We start from the raw sequence: 24,864 nt of genomic DNA, 5'->3' as shown, positions 1-24,864 counted from the left end.
CCTGGCACCGCCTGGTTTCGCCGCCGCTTCCGCCGCCGCCGTCGCTGCCCCGGTCGGGTCCAGCGGCCCCGGTCCTAGTCCCGGTCCCGCCTCGCCGCCTCCACCGGCACCATGAACAAGAAGAAGAAGCCGTTCCTGGGCATGCCCGCGCCCCTGGGCTACGTGCCGGGGCTGGGCCGCGGGTGAGGCGCCGCCCGCGTTCCCCCGGCTCCCCCGCGGGCCCGGCCTAGGCCTTCCCCGCCCCGGCTCCCCCTCAGGGCCCGCCCGCCGTCCTCGCCGGGCCCCAGGACGCCCCCGGGCCCCGTTTCGTGCCTGGCTTGGTGCCCGTGGCCCGTCCGTCCCCGTCCCCTCGGGGCAGGCCGGCGGCCCCGCGCGGCCTGCTCGGCTTTTCAGGTGTTACTTCTCCGAGATGGTTCGCGTTACTGTTCAGATAGGCGTTTTTTTATTTAAATGCAGACCTGGTACGGCGGTTAAGTTCCTGGGTGCTTTAGAGGCCGCTGGCCGGGAGGGGATCGTGTCTCTCCGGGTTTTGTGTCCCTGGGGCCCCGTTCAGATCATTAAACCCGGCTCTGTTTGTGCTGGGAACAGCGAGAGGCGGTTTTGGGTGGCGGGTGGACACCAGGAGCTGCCCTTTGCTGGCTGTGAGTTATGTTTGTCCTCCACTCCTTTGCTGGTGCCCTTACACGGGTGATTCTATCGGCTGTGCCCTGGGAAATACTCTCTCCTTGAATGTGGGGTGTCTGACGAGCCCCAGGCGCCCCGGCCCCGCGCCCAGGCCCCCACCCCGTAGCGCCTTACAGCCTGTGGGAGCGGCTTTTTTACTGTGTCTAACCGAGAGACACATTTTAGAAGAGAAAGCGTGTCTTGATACAAGACGGATGGTAGAGCGGTGAGCCGGGTGATTGCGGTGTCTTTGTAGATAAAGTTCTCCCTATAAGAGGACAACTTTTTCCCCCAGGCTTTATGCATGGTAGGGATGGGGACCGGCTGATGCCGTTCTTGCAAAAGAATGATATTTTTATTGTCTGTTATAAGGAATAATTTTGACAGACTGCCGGCGTAACAAACAGTGGGGTTGCAGCCTGCTAATTAGCTGCTACTGGTTTATCAACACAGAGCCACAGGTTTCACCACCCGCTCTGATATCGGCCCTGCCCGTGATGCCAACGACCCCGTGGATGATCGTCATGCTCCGCCGGGGAAGAGAACTGTTGGGGATCAGATGAAAAAGAATCAGACGGCTGATGATGATGATGAAGATTTGAACGACACCAATTACGATGAGGTGATGAGACTTTCATTGTTCCGGAGGTGTTTTTCCCCAAGTGGAAGAGGAGTCCCTTAGCTCCCTGCTCTCTTGCGATGAAACCCTGTATTAGCTGAGGTTTCAAGGCCAGAATTTCCTGTAGTTTGCTAGCAGCACTTCCTTTTTTTCTTTTTTTTTTTTAATTGAGACCTCGTTATACATAATGGTACAGTGCTTGCAGATTTTTGTTGTGGCGTTGGTCCACGTATTGTGGTTTAATTATCTATACAGAGCCCTGAGAGTCTTGGGAAGAGGTCCATAAATAAAATATTAGTTTAAGTACTTTGGGGGATGTATTTTGTATTCTCCTGCACAAATGAAATCTAAGCTCTCGTGCTTTGACATATATTTGTCTTTATGTGGCCTGTGTAGTCTCCTGTGTTTAAATCCCACTTTGGTTAGTTAAATACTGTTATTCTTTTTGTTTGCTTTCAGTAGTTTAAAAAAAGAAGTGGTTAATGGAAGAAAATGGCCCTTCTATGCTGGGATCTCGTTTATTGCTTAATAGAAGCAATTTTGAAAGAGGAGCAATTTTGAAGCAGTTTTGCTTTTGAAATGGTGTGGGAGAATAAACACTAGGGGTGGTAGAAGAAAGCGGCTTTTATTTAGGGATGTGTTAGTCTGATGCAATGTTGTTAGAAATAGCCTGCTTGTGCATTTTCGTCATTCTGGGTGACTGTTGGCTGTAGCAGGAACATAGCAGGAGCTTTAAACTGAAGATACTGGGGTTTTTTTTCTTTTTTTTTCCTTCTTTCTTTCTCTCTCTGTCCAAATTCTTAGTTCAATGGGTATGCTGGGAGCCTGTTCTCAAGCGGTCCCTATGAAAAAGACGATGAGGAAGCAGATGCTATTTATGCAGCTTTGGATAAGAGGATGGATGAACGCAGAAAAGAAAGAAGGTAGGCTAAATTACAACGCTGGCATGGGGTGTCGTCTAGTTAGTTTGTGTTTTAGAGTTTTCCTCTACCTCTTCCATTTTCCAGTTCAGATTTTGTCCTTGTCTACTGGGTACGTTTTCAGAAGCGTACGCAGTTTTTATTTGTTTTAATGCCGTACCTTTGACCCTGTGGCTCCAAGTTTTAAGGATGATGAGTATTTTGCACAACTTGCTCTGAGAGTTGATGTGGCTGAATTGCTTCGCTGTAGTTAATTAAGATTCACTGTAGTTCATTAAGATGATGTGGGGAGATGCTGAGTGACTGGTTTTGACACATCACATACTGCACAGCACACTGGAAATTGTTAGAAAAGTCATGTAATGCAGGTGTCTTGTAAACTGGTGAGTGATACTTAATGTGTTAAACTCACTACCTGGTCCACAGGTAAGAGGACGTTAAAGACTGAAGTTCCCTTGGTTGGAGAGGTCTGTTTTTACACTATGATATTGTTTTACTTGATAAGACATCTCTGTCATTATGTTGATAACCTAAGCTTGGAAAAAATGCCTTTTTTTATGCCTTAGCTCTGATCAGACACCTTTTTCTGTAATATCAACACTTTGTTTAACAACTTGCCCAGTGTTACTTTGAGCGTAACCTCAGTACTCCTTTTCCTAAGGGAACAACGAGAAAAAGAGGAAATAGAAAAATACCGTATGGAACGACCCAAAATTCAGCAGCAGTTCTCAGACTTGAAAGTAAGGAAAAAACGTCTGAAATGTGACTTTTATGACATATGAGAGGTGGATGTATGTTCTGCATTTCTTTGCTGAGATTGTGTGTGTTAGCAAACAAGTACTTCGTTATTCTCCAGATTAGAATTACTTTCTGCTGGAAAAATAAGTAAACGAATATGAAGCTGGCAGCTAGTGGTGCGGAAGATCTTGCTTTGAAGCTCTCTCAAGTACTGCAGTAGAATTTTCAGCCAGGTGCCGTTACACGGTTACGGACAGTGTAATTGGTAGCGCTGATTTAAATCACAGTGGTGATGGAGTCTGCAGTAAGTGATAAAGCGATATTGTCTCTACTGACAGCGGCATTCGAAGTTGCACTCGGTTGATGGGAGTGGGTGTTCATAAGCTACTTTGTAGGGATATGGGAGAATACAGTGATTCTGCCTGTTGAGTGCTTTTCTTGTGGATGCACCAGGTGGTGAAATTCATGCAAATTTTGATACTAGGCTTTTGTGCTTTATTGTGACTTCACATCAGGTCTTGAAGGTGCTGCATTTCTGTCTTTGAGGGACTGAAAACTTGTTGGCATTGGAGGAGCAGTTGAGCAGGATCTCCTGACTCTAAATCTTCTTTTAAATAAAAAGTATTTTTAAAGCTATTGTCTAATGATGAGTAGTAAACCACTCAATGCTGCAGGCACTGAGATTAGTCTGAATCTTTGTAGCACTGAATTTAATAATAAAATTGGTTTCGAATCTCAGTCTGGACTAAAACCAAATTCTAATTAAATGCATCTAATTCCTTTATACATTGGATTAGGAAAAAAGTATGACCTTTGACTTTTAAGTGTTTAATTGATCTTGAATTCTTTCAAGAAAAAAAATCTATTAAGGAATTAGAGCAGGTAAAAAGAATGAATTTCTACAGCAAATAATGATGAAAACTCCTATTTAAATAGCGGAAGCTAGCAGAGGTCACAGAAGAAGAGTGGCTGAGTATTCCAGAAGTTGGTGATGCCAGGAACAAGCGTCAGAGGAATCCTCGTTATGAGAAGCTGACTCCTGTACCTGACAGCTTCTTTGCAAAGCATTTACAATCAGGGGAGAATCACACTTCTGTGGACCCACGCCAAACGGTGAGTAGGAAAGCAAACCTGATGGAGGTGTGATCCGTACTTTATAATTAGAGACGAGGGTTAAACTGTGCATTCATTAGTGGCATTTGGAAAAAAAAAAAGATACCTGACCAAAAAACTTGTAGTTTGCGAATCTTTCAAAGGAATTGCTGGATGTTAAACTCCTGTGCTTGCCGGTGTCTTTCAGTGCATACCCATTACCAGAGAAAACTAGAGGATAGGCAGGGAGAGCCTGCTTCTTGTGTTAAAAATGGCAGAAAGTGTTTCTTTTCCTTTTCTCTGGCTGTAAAATGGTGATAATGAGTTTTGGTGAGCGTAACCAACATCCGTTTCTGTTATAACAACGTTTTGCAAAAATGGAACGGAAAATAAAGTTCAGTTTCACCTCATGGTTTGCTGAACTCTAGAGCAATTGTGTTAAAATTTATTTGCCTTATCGTTGACTGAAAACTAAGTAATTTAGCTTATTGCTACATAGCCGCAGGCTGCTATGGTCATACAGTTACAGGAGAAGCTGACTGGCCCTGAACTGGCACCAGATGTCCATGGGACTTCTTTGTAGATATTCTTGTTTAAATGTGCTAGGTTTAGATGCTTGTGCTCGAATTTTTCACTTTCTTGTTACTTATTTCACTGACTTGACTAAACTTGAGGTACTTGACTAAATTTGAAATACTTACAGATTTACAAAACCTGTATGAGAAATGTCTCGTTATTCAGGGAAGCCACTGTTTCAGGAGTACCTGTGGGATTTTGGCATCTCTGTCCTGTAGTTACTGGAGAAGAGCAGATCAGCCAACAGCCTGAATTATTTTTGAAATCTCAGAAGAGTTTTTAGGAATGTATTTCTCTTGCTCTTGTTTTTAGCAATTTGGTGGATTGAATACTCCGTATCCAGGGGGGTTGAATACTCCGTACCCGGGAGGAATGACACCAGGCTTAATGACACCTGGGACAGGCGAATTGGATATGAGGAAGATTGGCCAAGCCAGGAACACCTTGATGGATATGAGGCTAAGCCAGGTGAGGATGTTGGAAGGCAGGATCTGTCACAGGTATACCCGGGGTTGGTGGTGTGCTGCTATTTCAGACCTGCTTTTAGAAAAGTCTTTCATTCTCCTGTGTGTTAGAAGAAACAGCTCAGCTGTAAAATAATTTTGTGCTCCTCCTCCCCAAATCTCATGCCCTCTACACGAACAGAATTTCCTGAGAAATAACAGTTTGTCCCTGGAAGTTTTGGTCATTATGGGAGAACGGACCGCCCTGTTTTACCAGAGGTGGACTTCAGGCAAACAGCACTGGTCGTTTTACCAAGGGAAGCATATCTTGTATGTGTAGGGATGCAGGACAAAATGCTGAAAAATACTACTCTTAAATTGTTGTTGACTTCTGTTCTTTTTCATGGATTTTCCCATCTAAATCTGGTTTAAACTAAAAAGATGGGCTTTAGCTGGCAGGGCTGCAAGACCTTTTGGTGACTGAAAGCCAAGCTGCTTGTTTTCTAGATTTTCAGTGGTACTACATTTTTAACATTAAAGTTGTGTATTTTAGAAGTGGAAAGAAGCTAATAAGCAAGGCTTTGTGTTTTCCTCCTTCCTTGGTTTTGGTAACAGATGAATGCCTAGGTTCTTGTGTAGCGGCAGTGTCTTTTCCAGTCTTTAATGTGTGCAGGCAGACTGTGGGGCTATGAGTGTGGGGCTATTTCAGTAGCGCTGACTTGACTTTCCCAGGTGTCGGACTCTGTGAGTGGCCAGACTGTAGTGGACCCGAAAGGATATTTGACAGACTTGAATTCGATGATTCCCACACATGGAGGAGATATCAAGTAAGTTTAAGAAGGATTAACTGATTTATCCTCTTAGTAATGGCTGTGATGCTGCATATAAATGGAAATCTGTCTGAGCGGGTGGCTTTCAGCTAGCATTTAATTTGTAAAAGATGCTAGGTGAGTTTTTTGAGGGTGAATTCTTTTGACATGAGATCTGGTATAGTCTTTCAACTGATGTGTTTAGCATCTGACCTGGATGCATCAGTTGTGAGGATTGTTTCTATTCTATCCCTGGACTAACATGCCAGAGTGATGGCAGTGTGTGGCTGCCTGCCAGCGAGGAAATAACCTGGGTAATTGTACCTGTGTACTGCTAATTTAGGCTTGATTGACGACCTCTGAAAACCTCTCTAAGCTGAAGTTTGATGCCTGTTTCATAAGGAATTGCCATTGAAGTCAAAGTGATATGTGCAAATGTTGATGCTGATACTTGACTTAAATCAACGCCTGTGCTTACCAGCCTCCAACTGCAAGTGCCCAGCTGTAATTCCTAAAAATCTTACTTAAATACTTAACCGGTTTTCAGTGTGATCTCACTGTGTTAGTGCATATTTGTAAGCTTGTTTTGGTAGTATGTAATTTGTGTCACCAGTATGGAAACATTTGAGGTCACAGTTACTGTGCATCTGAGTGTGGCTGTGAAGAACTGACTGGAAAGCACTTACTGATTCAGGAGAATTGTTTGCTAGCGTGCTTAAAATTTTCCTGCCTGTCTTTCCTCCTCCCTTAGTGATATCAAGAAAGCCCGTTTGCTCCTGAAATCTGTACGAGAGACCAATCCTCATCATCCGCCAGCCTGGATAGCATCGGCCCGACTGGAGGAGGTCACTGGCAAACTCCAGGTGGCTCGAAACCTCATCATGAAAGGAACAGAGATGTGCCCCAAGGTCAGAATTGCTTTGCTTCCCTGCTGATCCTTGCAGGACAGTAGGAAAAGGTTGTGGTTACGAGCAGCAGCATCATCTCTCTGTTAAGCTTATATCGGGCTATATCTGATACAGCTTCACTATCTGCAGTATTAAAAGAACACATATTTAGCTAGAAGCTCTAATTTTAAATTCTTGTTTTGATGTCAAGGAAGATTGTTTCTTTTTCCTGACAGAGTGAAGATGTTTGGTTAGAAGCTGCTCGGCTTCAGCCTGGGGATACAGCCAAGGCTGTGGTGGCCCAAGCTGTCCGCCACCTTCCGCAGTCTGTCCGAATCTATATAAGAGCAGCAGAGCTGGAGACAGATATCCGTGCAAAGAAACGCGTCCTTAGGAAAGGTGAGAGCTTCTGCAGGGTCAGGGAACAAAGTCTGACTCTCCCTCTGTTTGCGTTGTAGGTTGTTCAGGATGTGTCTGTAAGTTTAAGTGTGGGGTTTGTTTTTTTTTTTTGCATCCTTGGTGAAAATACAGTTGTTAATAATGTGTGCCTTAATGGTGGAACTTCCTGCTATTGAGTCGAAGAGTAGAGTTGAAGTATTTGTAAAACATCCTTCAGTGGAAAGCTGCTGTTACTGAGCAATTGCAAAATGACATTTCACTTAACAAAACCAATTCCAACTTGATCAGTGTTGGACAGGTAGATGAAAGAAATTTAAAAATGATGCTCTAAGGAGAAAAGGATGTTTTAACTGTCACCTTGTGATATATTTTGGAAAAGATACTGGACTTTGTGTTTGAGTTCCAACTTGTCTGTAACCTGTTAGGGACCACAGTGATTCCTGGTAGAGGAGCTACTCCTGGTGGAGTAGCATGTTTGGTGTTCTTGCCAAACAGCTTTTCTCTGTGGTGCTTACCTAAAACCGTTAAATCTTCTGTTGTATTGCACTCGGAGATTTTCCTCTTTTGTGGAATTACTGTCTTTTCCAAACAAGGATCTCTTAACAGCAGTTTGTTGTGTTGTCCTGAACCCAAGTCTTCCGTGCAGGCTCATAGTATTAATTCTTTGATTACTTTAAGTTACTGTGCCTGTATCAGTAGAGGTTAGATCCTTCGTGACTATTGAGTTGTATCAATTACATCTCCTGACTTTAATCTAGACAGGGAAAAGGGTCTGCATTTAATACATTTACTAAATCATTGTGAAGCATTCTACAGTATTGAATGGCTTGGCTTCGAAGAAAGTAAATTGCCTCCTACCTCTTACTATTGCGTGTAAAATTGCACATCTCTGGTGAAATGATCTCTTACTGCATATGGATGAAAGGCACTTAAAGGTTCCTGGGTTTGAAGCTGTAAGAGTTCAGATATTAATGATTCAGTAGCTTTTTTAATTTTCATTGGCTAAGCAGTGCAGCACGCTGTGAAGCGTCACTCCTGTGACACTGTGTGTCGTTCTCAAGAGCACTAATAGACATTGAACAGAAAAACACTTTCATACGAGCAGAAATAGATTTCTGAGTCCAGCTCAGGTAGGAGAGCATCTTGTGTGAAAGCAGTGACTTACGCATTAAGTACTGAGTTTTGCTTTAAACGTATTTGCGAAGAGAAAAACATCTTGCTTCAGTTTTTGGAGCCACCTACTTAATCTCTGATAGAAAGCTGTTAGTGGAGTGGAACATGATTTATAATTCTCTTTCCAGTTTCTGCCTGTTAACAGCTTCACAGTGCTCCTCTGCTACCTAGGGAACATCAGTAATATGATGCTTGGAGCTGTTTGTATATACAGCCTTAAGATAAGTGGCAGTTTAACCCATTATTTCTCCAAAAATGAAAAAGACTGACTGCCAGGTAACGTCACTGAAGTGTGATTTTTCATAATGTGTTTCTCTCGTCTGTTGGCTCTGCGCATTCCTATCATCCAGCAGAACCTCTGGAGTTTTTAAAGCCTGTCTCTGACGGGAGAGCCACCAAGCTGAGTGTTTAAAACGCATCTTGAGGAGGTGTAAAAATCGAATGCTCTATCTATGCAAACATGTTCTGTCCTGCTGAGTGATGCTTTCAGCTCTTGCAGGCTGATATTATTCACTTAAATTCTTCAGAAAAATCTCCTGCTACTGCAGACTCAAGGAGAAACGGTTAATGCCCAAATCCCCAGTGCACACTACTTGTAAATGCTCTGTGTATTTCTGTAGAGCTGGGGTGTGCTCTGAAGTTGAGGCTCAGCAGTGTGCCTCTGCCTTTGCAGGAATGCTTAAAGGAACAGCCTTGCCTAGAAGCCTATCTAGTTTAAAAGTAGGTTTAGATGCTTCTTCCCACCCGTTTCTGTGGTCCTGCAGTTATGCTTGCTTTATTGAGGAAGGATGTGTTCAGTCCTCTGTTGCTATAGCACGTTTGTGTACAATCACCACGGAAGCAATTAAACTTCTACTGCAATGCAGCTAATACTAGTAATCTGTGGTGTAAGTTGTAGTGACAAAAAGCTAAAAAAACCCTTTAGTTTCTCAATGCATCTTTAAGATACAAGATTATGAAGAGACAGGCTGAGAAAAGCTGTTGTTTAGACTTCAGTGTTTCAGACAGCACATGTAGGACAGTCTGCAGAGAATGCAGTTTCTACCACCCGTAGCTAACTCTTGGATGAGATTAAGGAAACCCCAAAGACTCTTAATTAGATGGAGCCCATATTGGATTGCTGAAAGAACACTTTGGATTCAGTGGTTTAGGGTGTTAGTGTCAGCAATACCTTTAAGCTTTTATGCATCCTTCTGTTTTATTTTTGCATAGTGGGCCAATAACTTTTTGGGAAGCTAAACTGGGATCCATTAAGCTGTCAGGAGATGCCTACGGGAAAACTAAATTGTGAAGGGACAGTTTCAACATCCAAGGAACAAGGCTGTGTTATTAGTTAGCACTGAAGATGCTCCTTTTTTATAAAGGGAGACCCAGCATGATTAGGCTGCCCAATTTTGAAGATCCTACATATGCTCATTTGCTGAGACTGGAGGCTTTGTTCAGCTAGGTATTTTACTGAAGAGGATGCAATTACAGCTTGTACAGGGAAAAAGCCCTTGGCTCTCCGAAACCTGTTTCCAATTAAAATTATTAAGTTTTTTATTTTCTGATTTTAAGTTCTCATTGTTGAAGCAAGAGCTAATACAAGTACAGTTCCCTCCCTTCTCTCTTTCAGGAAATTTCATCTGTAATAGGACAAAGCCTTTAATATATCATCTTAAAAAAATACAGTTCTCTTTGGTAAACTACATTGTCATGATTGACATCATTGTTTTGTCTCTCTAGCCCTTGAGCACGTTCCAAATTCGGTGCGTTTGTGGAAAGCAGCCGTGGAGTTAGAAGAACCTGAGGATGCCAGGATCATGCTGAGTCGGGCTGTGGAGTGCTGTCCGACTAGCGTTGAAGTAAGTTTTAAAAAAGTAGAATAAAGCAACCCCCTGCGCACCGCTTTAGGTTGGCAGTAGAGCTTTGAAAACAAAAGGCAGAGTAAGTGCAGTATGAGTTTTCTACCACGCACTTTATGCCACAATGAGAAGAATGTGATGAGTAGTGGACTGTGCTTTTTTTCTCCAGAGTTAATTGTCTGGTGGTCATTATATGCCTCATTTTCCTGTGTAATTGTTACGTTAGTTATGCCAGTGTACTGCTGTGCCTGCTGTAGCCAATTAGCCACGTTTGTGTTCATGTTTAGTGCCTTGACAATTGTGAAAACAAGCATACGTATAGCCTGGGGAATCTAAACCAAAGTTGCTTGTTTCTGGAACGCTGAACCAGAGTGTAATATTGGGCTGTTTAAAAGGTGATGTGGACAGGACATATGAGTGCAGCAGCCCAGCAAAGAGAGATGATATCTTGAGGTGATTAGGACTGAGCTTTACAGACAGTAGTAGACTCTGTTTCTACTGTTTCTCCATTGGTATTCTGCAGCCTGCTTATACTACTTGAGGACGATTGCCAACTAGTAGCAAACAGCATGAAGCTGCTTATCTCTTTGGGCCGGCACTACCATACAGCGGCATTGTCATCTCCTTGTTCTAATCTAAAATACATCTTTTGTTGCTCCACAGCTGTGGCTTGCGCTGGCAAGGCTGGAGACATATGAGAATGCTCGTAAAGTCCTTAACAAAGCCCGTGAGAATATTCCAACGGATCGTCACATCTGGATTACTGCTGCCAAACTGGAGGAAGCCAATGGAAACACCCAGATGGTGGAGAAAATCATTGACAGAGCCATCACTTCTCTTAGGGCTAATGGTGTGGAAATCAACAGAGAGCAATGGATACAGGTATTTGCTTGGCCTTGGTTAGAGACCCAGATGAACTCTAAGTTCTGTTTTGAAGGCTATTGATGCAAGATATTGTAGGATAGAGTAATTTTGCGCTAGGCTTATCAGTGGAGATCCCCATGAAAATACAAGAGGTGAGACTAAAAAGCTGAGGAGCGCCAAGGCCATAGTTAGGTGATACACTGGGGTAACATTGCATGTGTTGAGCTGAGGAATGTCTGGTTTACTTCTGTCTTGGAAGATAACCAGCTTCAACTTGAAGCAGCTGCTGCCTTAAGTAGGACAGAGGCTTTAAGCCTCCAGTGAAGGATTTATGTATTTTTTGCATATGTCTCTTTTGGCTTAAAAGGTATCTGTTTGCCAAAGAAGTCTTTGTCAGATAGTGTTGTAAGAAGTCAATAAAAATATTGCACATGTAGCAGGCAGGAAATATTCTGTTAGTCCTTTATTGGCTTGTAGTCCTGGCGCTGTGCAAAGTAGTCACAGCTGACACGTGGAACTGTGTTGTACAGTGACGTTTACAAAACGCAGCCTCTGTGGAGGTCCCTTCCCAGGTCACCGTATTTTTGATGTTCTGTACTAGAAAAGTAGCAAAAAGTTGTAGCGGTTTCCAGTGTTTTGATCACATTCCAAAGCTGTGGTGCTTGAGTTTCTTGAGTTAGTAAGACACTTCAAAGACTATTGCCATCTAAATGGCTTGGTGTTCAGGTTAAAAGAGCCTCTTTCCTCCTGAATATGTGCTGTGCTTTGTTTAAGCACAAGTCTTTAAAGCAGTTTGCTACTGAAATCACTTACAGTGCGTCAAGGCAGCAAAATCTTCTTGGCACACAGCTTAAGAGAATTGATAATGAACAAGCATTTAATATTAAACAGATATCCTTGTTAGCATCTAAAAGAATTGTAACTTTCTTTATGTCAGTAAAACAATTAAAGGTTAATTTCAACTTCTGTTTAAAAAACCCACACCACAGCCTCTGCATCATTGTCTTCTCGAGTTCCTTTTCAGTACTAGGACTGTGCCATTTCTGTTATCTGATCAGAGGCCTTTTTAACAAGTTTAAGCAGGACACGCTTGGCTTTCTGAAAGCTTTGTATGTCAGAAAACTCCACTTTTCCATATATGCTCTGGTGAGAGAGCCTTTGCACCTTTAACTTAACACCGGTTGAGGGTGTATTCATTTAAATTCCGTTATCGCTTAGCCCTTATTGAGACTTAAGAATCAACCCAAAGCTGAAAGAAGATCAGTAGTTTTGATGTTACAATTCTTCCTTCTCAAATTCTTGCAGTTTTTTATTGGCCAGGTCCCTGCTTGGCCCAGCCCAGGGCAGGTCAGTGGAGCCCAAGAGGAGACTTTTCGGGCTGGAAAGGTCAGGCATTGTCACACTTACTCCTTTTCAGTGGATGCAGATGACGTGCTCTGTTTCTTAACCAACTTCTGATTGATTTTGCCTACAACTATAGCACCTTCCTTGTGGGTGTAGGTTTACTAGTTAGTATCAAGATATGTTTGAGTAATAAGATTATTTTTAATGTGGCAGTGACCCACAATGTCTCTGTGTTTGCGCATGAGGAGTTACTGTTGCGGAATCCAACTTCTTGTGCTGATTTCTCAAAATGAGCAGGGCTTTACTCTTGTTTCTAGGATGCTGAGGAATGTGATAAAGCTGGAAGTGTGGCCACGTGCCAGGCAATCATGCGAGCTGTGATTGGGATTGGGATTGAGGAAGAAGATCGGAAACATACCTGGATGGAAGACGCAGACAGTGTACGTCCGGCTGTGATGCTGGTTTTTTGTTGTTGTTTTTTGTAATTTTTTTAATTGGAGGAAATTGAACTGGAGCCTGGGAAATGACATTTTTTATCGGTGGAAGTGGATGTGAATCCCACAACATCTGCCTGCGTTTGGCCAGTCTGCCTCTCAGCAGGTTATTGTATCATAGAGCTTTTTTCAGATTTGAATTTTTACTAAGCAAAAAGTTGGTATTGTGATAGATTGGTTGCTGGGGTTTTTGTTTTGGGTTTTTTTTTTTGTGTGTGTGATATCAGCAGAGATTGAGGTCTGATTAAAGGAACTGGGAGTTGAGTTTCAAGGCGTAAACACTGTAGCTCAAGAGTTAACGTAAGACTGGACAGGGGAGTGGGTAAAAGCTTTACCAGGCTTTCTTTGCTTTAGGGGAGTAGTTTGAACATACACTAAAAACTAAATTCTATTTCAGCATGAGAAATGTCCACTTCACTGGCCTTGAATTGGGCTTACAGCAGTAGGCGGGCATACGCTGTGGCGCTTATAGTTTTGCTTGTAAAAAACAAACGAAGTGCAAACACGAGAGCGTTTACAATGCCTCACTGATTTTTCAAGCTGGCCTGTGCGTGTCGGTCCCAGTGAAAGGCCAGCGATACTTTTGCTCTGATAGAGGGACGCTTGAAAATTTCCTCCCTGCTTTCTTTTAAAAAGCTGATAGTAACTATTCTGTGTAATGCCCCAGTTCATGTATTACTCTGAATTACTGAATTCTGCGTTGAATTATGCACGTGTAATTCTTTCTTGCACTGGATTTCAGTGCAACCCTAAACTGACTTAGTTCTGACCTGTTTTTCCTTAGTGTGTTGCTCATAATGCTCTGGAGTGCGCCCGAGCAATTTATGCCTATGCCTTGCAAGTTTTCCCGAGCAAGAAGAGCGTGTGGCTGCGAGCAGCATACTTCGAAAAAAACCATGGAACGAGGTATGTGTGCTGCATAATCCTTGGGTGGAGGGGTTCATCCTTGTTACGGGGTGACAGATTGGGGAGGAAGAAAAGCTACAAGATGATCCCTGAAGTGGCGTGTTGCACGTGCAGAGTTAGTTCAGCTGGTGGAAACTCGCTGGCATTGTTTGCAGGTCTGACCTTCTTTGTTATTGTTGTGGTCATAACATCTTTGGGTTTTATGAAGGTCATAAAAAGTTTTTTGGCAGTAGGGATTACTTGGTTAAAATAGCTATGAATAGGCAAGGTGGGGACAGTCGTCTTTGAGAAGGCATTTCTAGAAAAAATTGGGAATACAAATCACCTAGAAATACAGCAAGTGTTTAATTTAATTGTCACAGATAAACTACTTCATCGCTGAAGTTGTCCAAGCATCTGTGGCATTTTCTGATTAAACATACTGTGAATGTGTATCACGTTCTATATTAAGACTGGTGATATACTGTCACAGTTCAGGCCTCTTATTTTACAATTTATTCATAAAGCTTTACACATCTGAAACTTTCTGCCCAAAGTTTAAATAAAGCCAACAATCTACGCAGTAGACCACTTATGCACGTGGAATCAGTCTTATTAAAGCCAACAAGGCCGTTGTGTGGAAGTGACTGCAGATGCTGAGTTCTGCCTCATTCAGGCCTTTTTTTTTTTTTTTTTTTTTTGGAACAAGTATGCCTTTGCTTTTGATGTTGTTCTCCCATGTTTCCCAGTGGTGGGAAACTTAAAAGACAGTGGTGGCTGTCTTTTAAGCCCCTTGTTCTACCTGAAAAGTATATTTTCCAGAGGAGAAAAATAAATTCAGTAAGATCAAGTCAGCTTCATCTAATAATTCTGAAAAACTTCCTGTCTCAGTTTCTAGTAAAGTTTAAGAAGAATGGCTCTTTCCAAGACAAATGAGCTGTTTGTGTGCAGGGTCTTTCCGCAGAGGCTATCAAACAAAGGTGTCTGAACAATGAGCCATTTGTGGAGTGCTGATTTCAGAACCCTTGTGAAAAAAGACCCCACCCTTTCCTTGTTATGAAACAACTTATCAGGGTTTACAACGTTGGACTTTGCAACAATATTTATAACATTGAGTGATAGTGGAAATGGTGTGTGAGAGCTTGCCTTTGGCAGTATTTTGAGTGATTGTAACTTGCTCTTTCTTGTCTCAGAGAATCCTTGGAGGCTCTTTTGCAGAGAGCTGTTGCTCACTGTCCCAAAGCAGAAGTGCTCTGGCTCATGGGAGCCAAATCGAAGTGGCTGGCAGGAGATGTGCCAGCAGCCAGAAGCATTTTGGCCCTGGCTTTCCAGGTGGGTATGTTTGACTTGTGTGATGGTGTTAAGTACAACTGGTAAAGAATACAGAGTAGGCTTTTTCTGTCAACACCTGATTCCTGTTGCCTTTCAAAATGATGGGGGCTTCCGCTGTTCTTTGATTGTTTTATGTGGCAAAATGTTCTCCTGTAAAATAGCAGCAAGCTGGAAGCAAGAGTGTACTACTACTCTTTTCATAGTACCACACCAGGTCCTGAGTTCGCAAACCATTCATTTTACTACCATGGCTCCCACCAACCCCAGTCATGGATCAGAATCCCCTTGTGTTGGGTCATCTGTCTCCTCAGTAAAAAGGATGGTGGTCTGTCCTAATTAATAAGGTTACTGCATTACTTATGGCTTGGACCAAACCCACTAATCCACAGCAAAACGAAGGGAATTGTCTGCTGGATGCTGAAAGATTAAGATGGGCAGAGCGATACAGTTCTAACGCTGGGAAAGAGGCTTAAAAGCTGATAGGAAAACCAAATGACAGGTCCTGAGATGGAAGGTAAAAGATAGTTACTTCCTAAACTTGTTCTTGGTGCTTTTTGTTACCATCCTGAAGACTTTTTGACATGGTTGTCACTGAAATGACTTTTATTGGAGGAGTGTTCACAGACCTCAGTTGGGAATTCAAGCTTCATTTTTTTTGCTCAGGGGTAATAAAATGAGGGTCTTGTTGTGGCAGACCCTGTGATCTTTTCAGTATTTAAACTGGAAGTTCAGAAGATCAAGCATTAATGCTTTTCAACAATTGAGAAGCATCCAACTTCTAAACTGGCATATATCTTTGTGTTGCGCATCTGTTTTGGAGAATTTCTATAAACTTCAAAGGTCAAAGAAGATTGGGAGGAGCTTGAACTGAAAAAAATCCTAGTGTGGATTGACAAAGTTCTGATTTCAATTTTAATCTGGATCAAACAAAGGATTAAATCTGCTGTTGATTCACTGTATGCATTTGTCTGTCATTTTATGTTCTTGCAGGCCAACCCCAACAGCGAGGAGATCTGGCTGGCTGCCGTGAAGCTCGAATCAGAAAACAATGAATATGAAAGAGCAAGGAGGCTGCTGGCAAAAGCTCGCAGCAGTGCCCCCACTGCAAGGGTAAGGATGTGTGAAGGGTGGAGAGGCTGAGGCCTCTCTTGGCCACGGGGGAGTTGAGGCGGAAGGAGGAGTTCCTTCAGTTCTGCGGCCTTAGTGACTGACCAGATGGCTCCCTGCCATTGCCTTTTGCAGGCATGTGGCCGCTTTGCTGCAGCGCTTCTCCAGCGAATTGCGACACAAAATCACGGCACGATGGGGGGAAAAAAAGGCTAGGATCAAGTGAAGGGTTTCATTTTTTTTTACACAAATGGCAAAAGTCAGGAAATTCCCAGTTTACAGCTGTTTGTATAATGTTCATGTTGCATAAAAGCATGTCTCGGAAAAACGAGAGAGAAAATACTTTCACAGAAGACTGACTTATGCTTGCTTTGCTAAAGACAGCTCTGGTCGCGTTTGTTGTTTAAAGTTACACTCTCGTGTTTATCTCTAGAGTTACTTCTGGTATGATAAACTTTGTCGATTTTCAGCTGTTGGTATAGAACTATTTTAACTTGTCCAAGTAAAAGAAAAAGGAGTTTGGTTTCCCCCCTGCCTCCCCCTGCCCCCCAAATTTGTGCTTCATCCTAGATCTTTTACACTGTCCTCTTCCTCTTTTGTCAGTCGGGGAGCTTCTCTCCAGCTGGCAGCTGGAGAGACCAGCTCTGGTCTCAGACTTGGTGCCTCTCTTGCAAAGTCAGAGCGGGGGGAGTTTGGGAATGTGGAGGACGGGGATCGAAGAGGAGTGAAACAGCCTTCGGTCTATAATGTATTTCTCACAGCTGTAAATTCCATGAGTAGCTAAAAGAAAGGCATTTGGGGGCAGAAAAGTATATGTACCAGTTTGTAATTAGCAGGATAACAGTTGCAACTTGAAGCCATAAGTAAGAATAGGTGGTCTTGGTAGCTTGGATCTAAGGAGATCAGATTGTGCTGATGAAGCAGGCTCAAATTTGTTAATTGGTTGTGTCCTTAAAGCTATGCTCTTTGTACGAATGTCAACTGTATGCTAATAGGGGAGATATAGATTGATTGCGCTGTTCCAACTCCTTTAATATTTGCATTTACCTTTCTCATTATCTGTTCCCGCTATTATTTAACCCTGGTATTTATTTTTTTTACTTTAAACTGTAGCTAATCAATAGCATTCTAATGAATGTATATGAAAGTGGGAACCCACTGCATTGACGGAGTAATTGTTTTTCAATGGCTGCTAGTGATAAACAGCTCTGGTTCCTTCTCAGGTCTTCATGAAGTCTGTGAAGTTAGAATGGGTGCTTGGGAACATTGCTGCAGCCCAGGAGCTTTGTGAGGAAGCCCTGAAGCACTATGAGGACTTCCCCAAACTGTGGATGATGAAGGGACAAATCGAGGAACAAAAGGAGCTGGTAGAGAAAGCACGGGAGGCTTATAATCAAGGGGTAAGATGTCTGTTATTGAAAGTTTGCTTTGTGCTTCTGGCCTGGGGAGATGTCTGTCTTCGAATCAAAATGGAGAAGGCTCTGTCCCAGACTAACCGAAGAGATGATTTCTGTTCTCTCTGTCACTGGATAAAACAATAACAGAACAAAAAATATTAGGACCTTGAGATAAGCAGCAAGAATTTCTCTTACCCAGTATCCATGTGCAAAATGCACTCTCTCGCTTGAGAGAGTTTGCTGTATGCTTGACTCCTCACTGGTAGGAAAAGAAAGTCACTGCACAATAATTCTCTAAAAACTGTAAAGAGTGAAAGCAGAACTCTTAAAAGAAAAGCCTCCTAAGGAGCTCTTTAGAAACACACAGTAAAAGGAGGTGGCCTACAGAGCACTCGTGTCTCTTTTAAATGGTAATCGGTGTCCTCGCGTAGGAATGCTTCTGAAACTCGTCAGCCGTGAAAGTAATATGGAAGCAGGTTCTGCCAGTGTCGCTATCCTAATGACTTCCTGGGCTTCAAAGGCAGTCTGTTTCCTGCACACTCTCTTGCTGTGGTTTGGTTATGTATGAGAGCCTTCCATTTCCAGACAGAGCACAAATTGTAGATGTATTATTAAGGGAGGTGTATTCTTTCTCTTGCTACTGGGATAGCTCAGTCATAGTTGAGGTACCTGGCTGTTTTGGATATAGGAGAAACTTGTACTGTTCTCTGCTGTAAGACTAACTAGGAGAAATTTGAGCAACGTAATCAACTTTGCCTCTCTTCTTTTAAACTCTCCAGGAGGATGTAGGGAGGGAAGTTCTTTTCTATAGGGGTTATAAGATTTTTTTCAAATCTACATCTTTTTTTTTTTTTTTCCTCAAACAGTTGAAAAAGTGTCCCCATTCCATACCCCTGTGGCTTTTGCTGTCCAGGCTGGAGGAGAAAGTTGGGCAGTTGACTAGAGCAAGAGCCATCTTGGAAAAGTCTCGCCTAAAGAATCCAAAGAATCCAGATCTCTGGTGAGTTGTGTGGAGATGAACTGAATTTGGGCTACAAAGCCAATGCATTCTGCAGGCCAGCTATTTTACATCTTCTCAGCCTTTTGAGCCTGGAACTTGTGACCATGTCCATCCTAGAGTTTCTTCTGGACTAACAACTTTTTTTGAATACCAGAAATGCTGTGGTGATCCTGGCTGGTATGTAGCTACTCTAAGGAGCTGGGGACTAGTTATTTCTTTCCTGATAGCTGTAGCGCACAGAGCATGAAAACTCAGGGACCTTTCGTTTCTGTTATAGTCCCTTTTTCAGATTGTTTTTGATCTAGGCCATTAGAGAATAAAGGTCATATTTATTTTTAGACACAGAGGAATGGGAGGATGTCAGTCACCTACACATATTCAGAATATGGGCAGATGTTTGCAATTTCCAGTGACCTTCATGTGACTTGCTGTTTGTTTCCGCATAGTGAATATGTTGTCATAAATATCATCACCGAGTCTCTTCCTTACCAGGTTAGAGTCTGTGCGATTAGAGTACAGAGCTGGGTTAAAGAATATTGCAAATACTCTGATGGCCAAAGCATTGCAGGAATGCCCCAATTCAGGTGAGCTGGATCTCATTTCTATCTTAAACACGGTTGTTTTGCCCAGTTGATAAAGGCACATCTTTTTCCAAGATGTCCTTTCTGGCCAGGTCTCAAAATACTGTGTTTTGGAGAGGTGTCAGTCATCCTTCTACAAATGAAATGTTGAGGGTCTTTTGTGAATAGTCCCAGTTGCTTTGTGCTATCTCGCACCAGAGAGGTAACGGGTTGGTGTTCGTTCCATTTTGCTGCAGTATCCGGTATATTATTGGGTCTGTGGTCCACGGTTTGTTCACGGGTTTCCTGGGAAAGCATCTTGGATATGGGTGGCTTTTCTCTGAAGCTGGTAGAAGTCTGCCAAGGTTTAAAATTGAAGAAAAACTCTCAAGTGTTTGTAGTTAGGAAGTTCAGTGGAAACAGAATGGGTTTTTCCCTGTCTCATTGGAGTACAGCTGGCCATAGGAGAATTCCCGTTGCCGGTTTGGCTGCACTGGTTGCTCTACTAACTGTGTGCTTAACTTGTGCTGGCAGCAAATTTCAGTCGCAGTCATGATTAGGGAATCGTGTACCATAAATGTTTAGTCCTGGTTTTTGATTATTTTAACTCATTTAAGAAAAGGCTAATGGGTCATATTATATAAGTCAATTGGTTCTAACCAGCAGTGGAAACATTTGCCTCTTGGGATGGGAGGAGAAAGTGCATAATGCTTCCCTATTTTTTGGCAGAATTGCGGGAAGACTTAATTATTTAAACATGTTGACATCTTTGGAGAGAAGATGTCACATAACTACAAAATGTAGTAGTCTACTGCAGGGCAAGCCTTTTTAGCTTGCCTTCAGGCTAGGTTTTGAAAGGTGTTTAATTGGCAGCTGCTTAAGTCCCAGTGAAATAATTGGGAATTAAGTGACTATTATGACATGATAAACTCTTTGCAAGCCGCTCACCGTGCGAGTGGGTCAACAGAGCAATACCACCCAAGTCCCACTTTGTTTTGTGAATGACCTAATGCTTAATGAGTGTTTTCCACCACAGGCTTTTTTACAGAATCTGCCTGTTGCTATGGAAATGGGCAGCGCGATCTCAGTTTTTGTTTAAATAAAATCGCTTCCAACTCTATCTTAAAACTCTACAAACCAGAATAAAAGCCTGCAGGGACTAGCTCGTTGGACACCTACAGTCATGTAAACCAGAGACTTGTGTCCATCGATTGCGGAATTGATTCCTGCCTGCTTATGGCTGGTGTAGGCAGGCTGCACAAAGAGTAAAATTGAAACATGATGGTGTTTGTGTCCTCAGCAGGCCTGAAAATAGAGGCCTGAAAAATGTGGTTTGACCCTAATATATAAAGAGCAAGAAGAGAAGAGTTCTGCTCCAGTCTGTCACTGCAGTCATCAAAGCTTGTGTATATTCCTCTGGTGCAGCTTATGGGAAGCGAGAGCACTTTGATAGAGTCCTGGCAGACACGAGCTTTCAGGCTTTGCTTTGAAGTGATCAGCAGGTATGGTTGGCTGACATGAGAAAGTGAAGATTTCATGCTCCTCTGAGCATATTTCCTTTCTTGCTTTTGGCAGTGAAAGGAACTAGGGATTAAACCCGGCTTTCCTGGACCTACTCTGTCCTTCATCGCATGCGTGGAGAGCCAGCATCAGTAAGACTGTGGTGCGCTCTGGCACCCTTGAAATGGCTTCCAAGTGGTGTACTTTGCACCTTCTGGGATGACTTCTGCCACTGCAGTTTCCCATCCAGACAAACGGATATCTTTCACTTTTCAAAATGCTGATTTGCCCTCCCCAGTTCCACTGCTTGCAATGTCTCCTCTGAAAGGCTCTGGGTTAGCGCACACCAACGTAGGGAACGCTGAAGCTGCAGGAGGGTTATGGTACAGAGACATTCAGAACTGAAGGTCCAGCGTGGTGCAAGCGATAGCTAAAAATTGAGAGTACTGAATGAAGTACCATGCAGAAAGAGTGATTTGGGATGAGGCTGGGGCATGGGTAAACACCAGGGTGGAGGTAGTAGTGAGCACTGGCCTGATGACAGCACTTGTGTTAGAGAGCACTGGCCTGATGACAGGATGGGGAGGGTTAATCGCAGAAATAACACTAAACAGTCTTCCTTCTTGCCTTGATTAAGGAATCCTGTGGTCAGAGGCAATTTTCCTTGAAGCGCGACCACAGCGGAAGACCAAGAGTGTGGATGCTCTCAAGAAGTGTGAACATGACCCACATGTCCTGTTGGCTGTGGCCAAGTGAGTTCCTGTACTTGATGTTGTAAAAATACCCGTTTCTGTGTGTGGCTGCATCCACGATGAAACACTCAAGCACGACCATGTGATTCTGGCTGCAGCAGCTCTAATAAGCCTCAAAGCAAGTAACAGCTCTCAAGCTGTCTCCTAGTAACTGTGCAAATCTCTCCCTTGATTCAAGGCAGGGGATGCCATCCTGCCCTCAAGCTGTTCTGGTGGGCCTGGGACTGCGGCACAGACAACAATACATTCACACGGAGCCCTTTTCCAGTGCTGGGTATTGGCACTCTGAAAATTGCTATCTTTGTGTTTCCTGAAAAGGATTTCAGTGTGCTTTCAGATGAGCTAGGCTTAATTAAGTTTTATAGGATATGTTTTACATATTTGTGAAACTAGGGACAATTTTTGCTGGTTATTTTTCAATTTTTATGTGGCTGACAGTGTATTCTTCATCTTTTCTCTCTACCCTGGATCCTGTCAGATTTTTTTTTTTAATTCTAAGCTGAATTCTGTGCCGTTGTAGTTGTCTTCCCTCCTGAATTTCTGCTATGTCAGTTTTCTTCAGTTGTGGCCCTTCCTGGAATGCAGACTACCAGTCATACTGTAGTTTGCTTCTCTGAAAATGGGAAGATAATCTACTAGGAATTGTCATCTTGTCTAGATCCAATTGTGAGGCTTCCAGCGATGAAAAGCCGCTATTAGAATTGACTCACGCCATATCCTTTCTGATCTGATGTGCGAACAGCTCTGCAGCAGTCGTGATTGGAACAAACTTCCTTTTCTTCCTTTGTGAATACCAGAAGAGGTTAATGCAGGAAGCATTTTGCCCAAACAGTTGCCCAATTCTTTCACAACTCTTTTTTATAAGCCAAAGAAAACTGTAGGATACACTCCAGTGACTGCAGCACTGGGTTCTGCCAGATAATGACAGCCGACTTGTTCAGCTTTAGCAGCAAGTGAGAAAAATGTTAACTTTTGCTTTATGGAAACTGCTTCCAGGCCCCTTCTGGCGCAACCTCAGAGAGTTTAGCAGCTAATCCCAACACAAACAGCTTCCACCTCCCATCACGACTTGCATGTAGGTACAGCAATACCGTAGTGTCGCACATCTGTGAAAAACTTTTTGTGAAATATGTTGCTGAAAATGGCCATTACCTGCAGGTGTTGAGCCTCTGCTATCATTGTTCGTGCTCTTTTAAATCACAGTTTATTTAACACGGAACAATCAAGAGTATTATAGGGCTTAAAAACAATCACATAAGCTGTATAATTTTATGACTGGCTAAGCTCTTTATGAGGGATGGCTGGCTGATTTGATAAAGACCTTACCAGCTCAAATGAACTGTTTAATGCAAAGGAGCGAAACCAAGAGACTATTGACTCAGCTGGTTAATTACGGGGGAGAAATTTCAGAATTCACGAGTACCTTTTTGAAATGGCAGCGGGCGGGCGGGGTGCCAGGCTGGGATTTGAGCGCGGAAGCTTACGTGCTCGCCTTTCCTCGTGAAGTGGAGCTGACAAGGTGGGTCTGCTCCACTAGCGCGTGCTTCGTGGATGTGAATGTGTGACCGCACACAGCCGTGGCCCCAGGGACGTGCATGTAATTTTCAGCTTTTAGAAGTTATTTAATCGTTAGATGCTAAAACCGACTTGACATATTAAGAAATGAGAGGAGGGGAAATAGATGTAGGCATATTATCCTGTCTCTTTCTACACGAAATCTGGAACAGCAAAATTAAGCAATTGAGTTAGCAAAGTTTGAGCTCAGAGAGTAACACTTCCCTTCTCAGGAGTGTCTTGTCTCTTCCTGGGCTAAGTTAGCCTGCTTCATGAGGGGGAGAGTGAAGAAGAAGTGGTGGATGCTCTTTTTGGTCCTCTCGTATCTCTTCCCTTCCCAGGGGAAGGACAGTCAGCAGATGCCTACAAAATCTGCTCTTTCCTTCCTGGGAGAGCAAAGAATTGAAGTACCTGTAGAGCCTTTAAGTTGGAGTGCTTGCAGATTGGCATGTTCCTCTAAAGAGGTTATTTGTCCACTCACTTCTGCTTTTCTCAACAGGCTGTTCTGGAGCGAGCGTAAAATAACCAAGGCCAGAGAGTGGTTTCACCGAACAGTGAAGATCGACTCTGACCTGGGGGATGCCTGGGCTTTCTTTTACAAATTTGAGCTCCAGCATGGCACAGAGGTGAGTGTGAGCCTGGGAGCAGGGGAAGGCAGCAGGAATGCCTTGCTGATATTGGTTACCCAGTCCCGGGGATTGCTGCGGCGCTGGGCTGAGCACGCCGCCGCTGCTGCCGCCTGTGTGGCTCGCAGATGAGGCTACGGCTGTCACGCCTGGTCACGAATGAGCATGAACAGGCTTGTGTGGTGGTTTTTAAAAGGCTCTGTCGTTAGCTGCGCTGTCTTTCAGGCTTCTTTGCTGTCCACAGTCATGCTAGTTCGTGCAAAAATCTATGAAATCAATCTTCCTTCTGTAAAATGCAAGCTTTCTCGTAGGAGATTTTCCTGTAATTGCGATGCTGGGTTTGTCTAACTAGTCCTGCTTCTTCACAAGTGTCCAGGACAGCTTGCACGTGAACACAGCCGGAGGAACAGTCTGTTCTAATCTCTTATGGCAGTTTTTACTGCCTGATATTACTGAAATGATGGGAGTGTTTATCTTCTGACTTCAGAGAGACCTCTCACTTGACAGATCTCATGCAGGTGGTAATGCAAAGGAAGTTTCTGCTGCAATTTCTCCGGTGTAGCCAAAACTTGCTTGACTGTAATTCAGCCCCTTTGTTCAGCAAGGCAGGAGAGTTGCTGCTTCTGAATTTTGACTCAGGCTTCGATACTGCCTTTAAAAAAAAAAACAAAGCAAAAAACCCACCATAAGCTTTGGAAGAGTGTTTGAATCAGGGGGGTGATCGTTAAATTTTTGGCTCTGTGCTGGAATAAACAAGGGCATTAAGAGACTTGCAAACTGTCGTTTTTCTTCCTCGTAGGAACAACAAGAAGAGGTGAGGAAGCGCTGTGAGAATGCTGAACCTCGCCACGGAGAGCTCTGGTGTGATGTCTCCAAGGACATAGAGAATTGGCAGAAGAAGATCGGCGAGATTCTCGTGCTTGTGGCAGCCAAGCTTAAAAATACCTTCTAGAGTATGCTGGCTTCAGCTGCGTTAGTCATCTCTGTAGGACTTGTCTGCTTACCTGCTTTTGGTGCATTCGCCCGTACAGTGGCACAGATTTTGGAGGACAGGAGATCGGTGGTGATACGAAAGATCTTTCTTCCAAAAAGAAAAGCTGCTTCCTTCTCTTCCCAGCGATAGTGCTCTTGGCTCACACAACGCGGTCATCGGCTTCTTGCAGCACGTCTGAACGTTGTTGCTGGTGTCACGTAGGAGAGATGAGCAGTCTTGTGAGGCTCCGTTGGCATTTCCATTTTGATGCCTGAATCCCCCCTGTAAATAAAAGCTTTAAGTAGTGCTTGTA

At 43.4% G+C, this 24,864-nt stretch overlaps 1 protein-coding gene across 1 annotated transcript; it reads left to right on the top strand.

Annotated features, from left to right (window-relative positions):
• PRPF6 (pre-mRNA processing factor 6) lies at positions 1-24,864 on the top strand. Its single transcript, XM_075516794.1, has 21 exons — positions 1-182; positions 1,117-1,285; positions 2,087-2,205; positions 2,864-2,942; positions 3,877-4,053; positions 4,921-5,076; positions 5,784-5,878; positions 6,612-6,768; positions 6,984-7,146; positions 10,045-10,163; positions 10,827-11,045; positions 12,689-12,811; positions 13,650-13,771; positions 14,944-15,082; positions 16,073-16,192; positions 17,413-17,589; positions 18,453-18,586; positions 19,079-19,170; positions 21,284-21,398; positions 23,452-23,578; positions 24,378-24,864. Exons 1-21 carry the CDS (start codon positions 112-114, stop codon positions 24,528-24,530), a joined length of 2,826 nt encoding a protein of 941 aa, XP_075372909.1. The 5' UTR covers positions 1-111; the 3' UTR covers positions 24,531-24,864.

Source organism: Mycteria americana, chromosome 14 (genome assembly GCF_035582795.1).
Source record: "Mycteria americana isolate JAX WOST 10 ecotype Jacksonville Zoo and Gardens chromosome 14, USCA_MyAme_1.0, whole genome shotgun sequence".
Lineage (NCBI taxonomy): Eukaryota > Metazoa > Chordata > Aves > Ciconiiformes > Ciconiidae > Mycteria > Mycteria americana.
The sequence above is the reverse complement of the archived record's forward strand: the minus strand, read 5'-3'. Positions and strand labels throughout refer to the sequence as shown.

Excerpts from the sequence above, each read along its gene's own strand:
- PRPF6 (XM_075516794.1), top strand. The coding sequence starts at position 112 with ATGAACAAGAAGAAGAAGCCGTTCCTGGGCATGCCCGCGCCCCTGGGC. Across the intron at positions 5,077-5,783 it reads TGGATATGAGGCTAAGCCAG|GTGTCGGACTCTGTGAGTGG; the intron begins GTGAGGATGTTG and ends TGACTTTCCCAG. Across the intron at positions 10,164-10,826 it reads GCTGTCCGACTAGCGTTGAA|CTGTGGCTTGCGCTGGCAAG; the intron begins GTAAGTTTTAAA and ends GTTGCTCCACAG.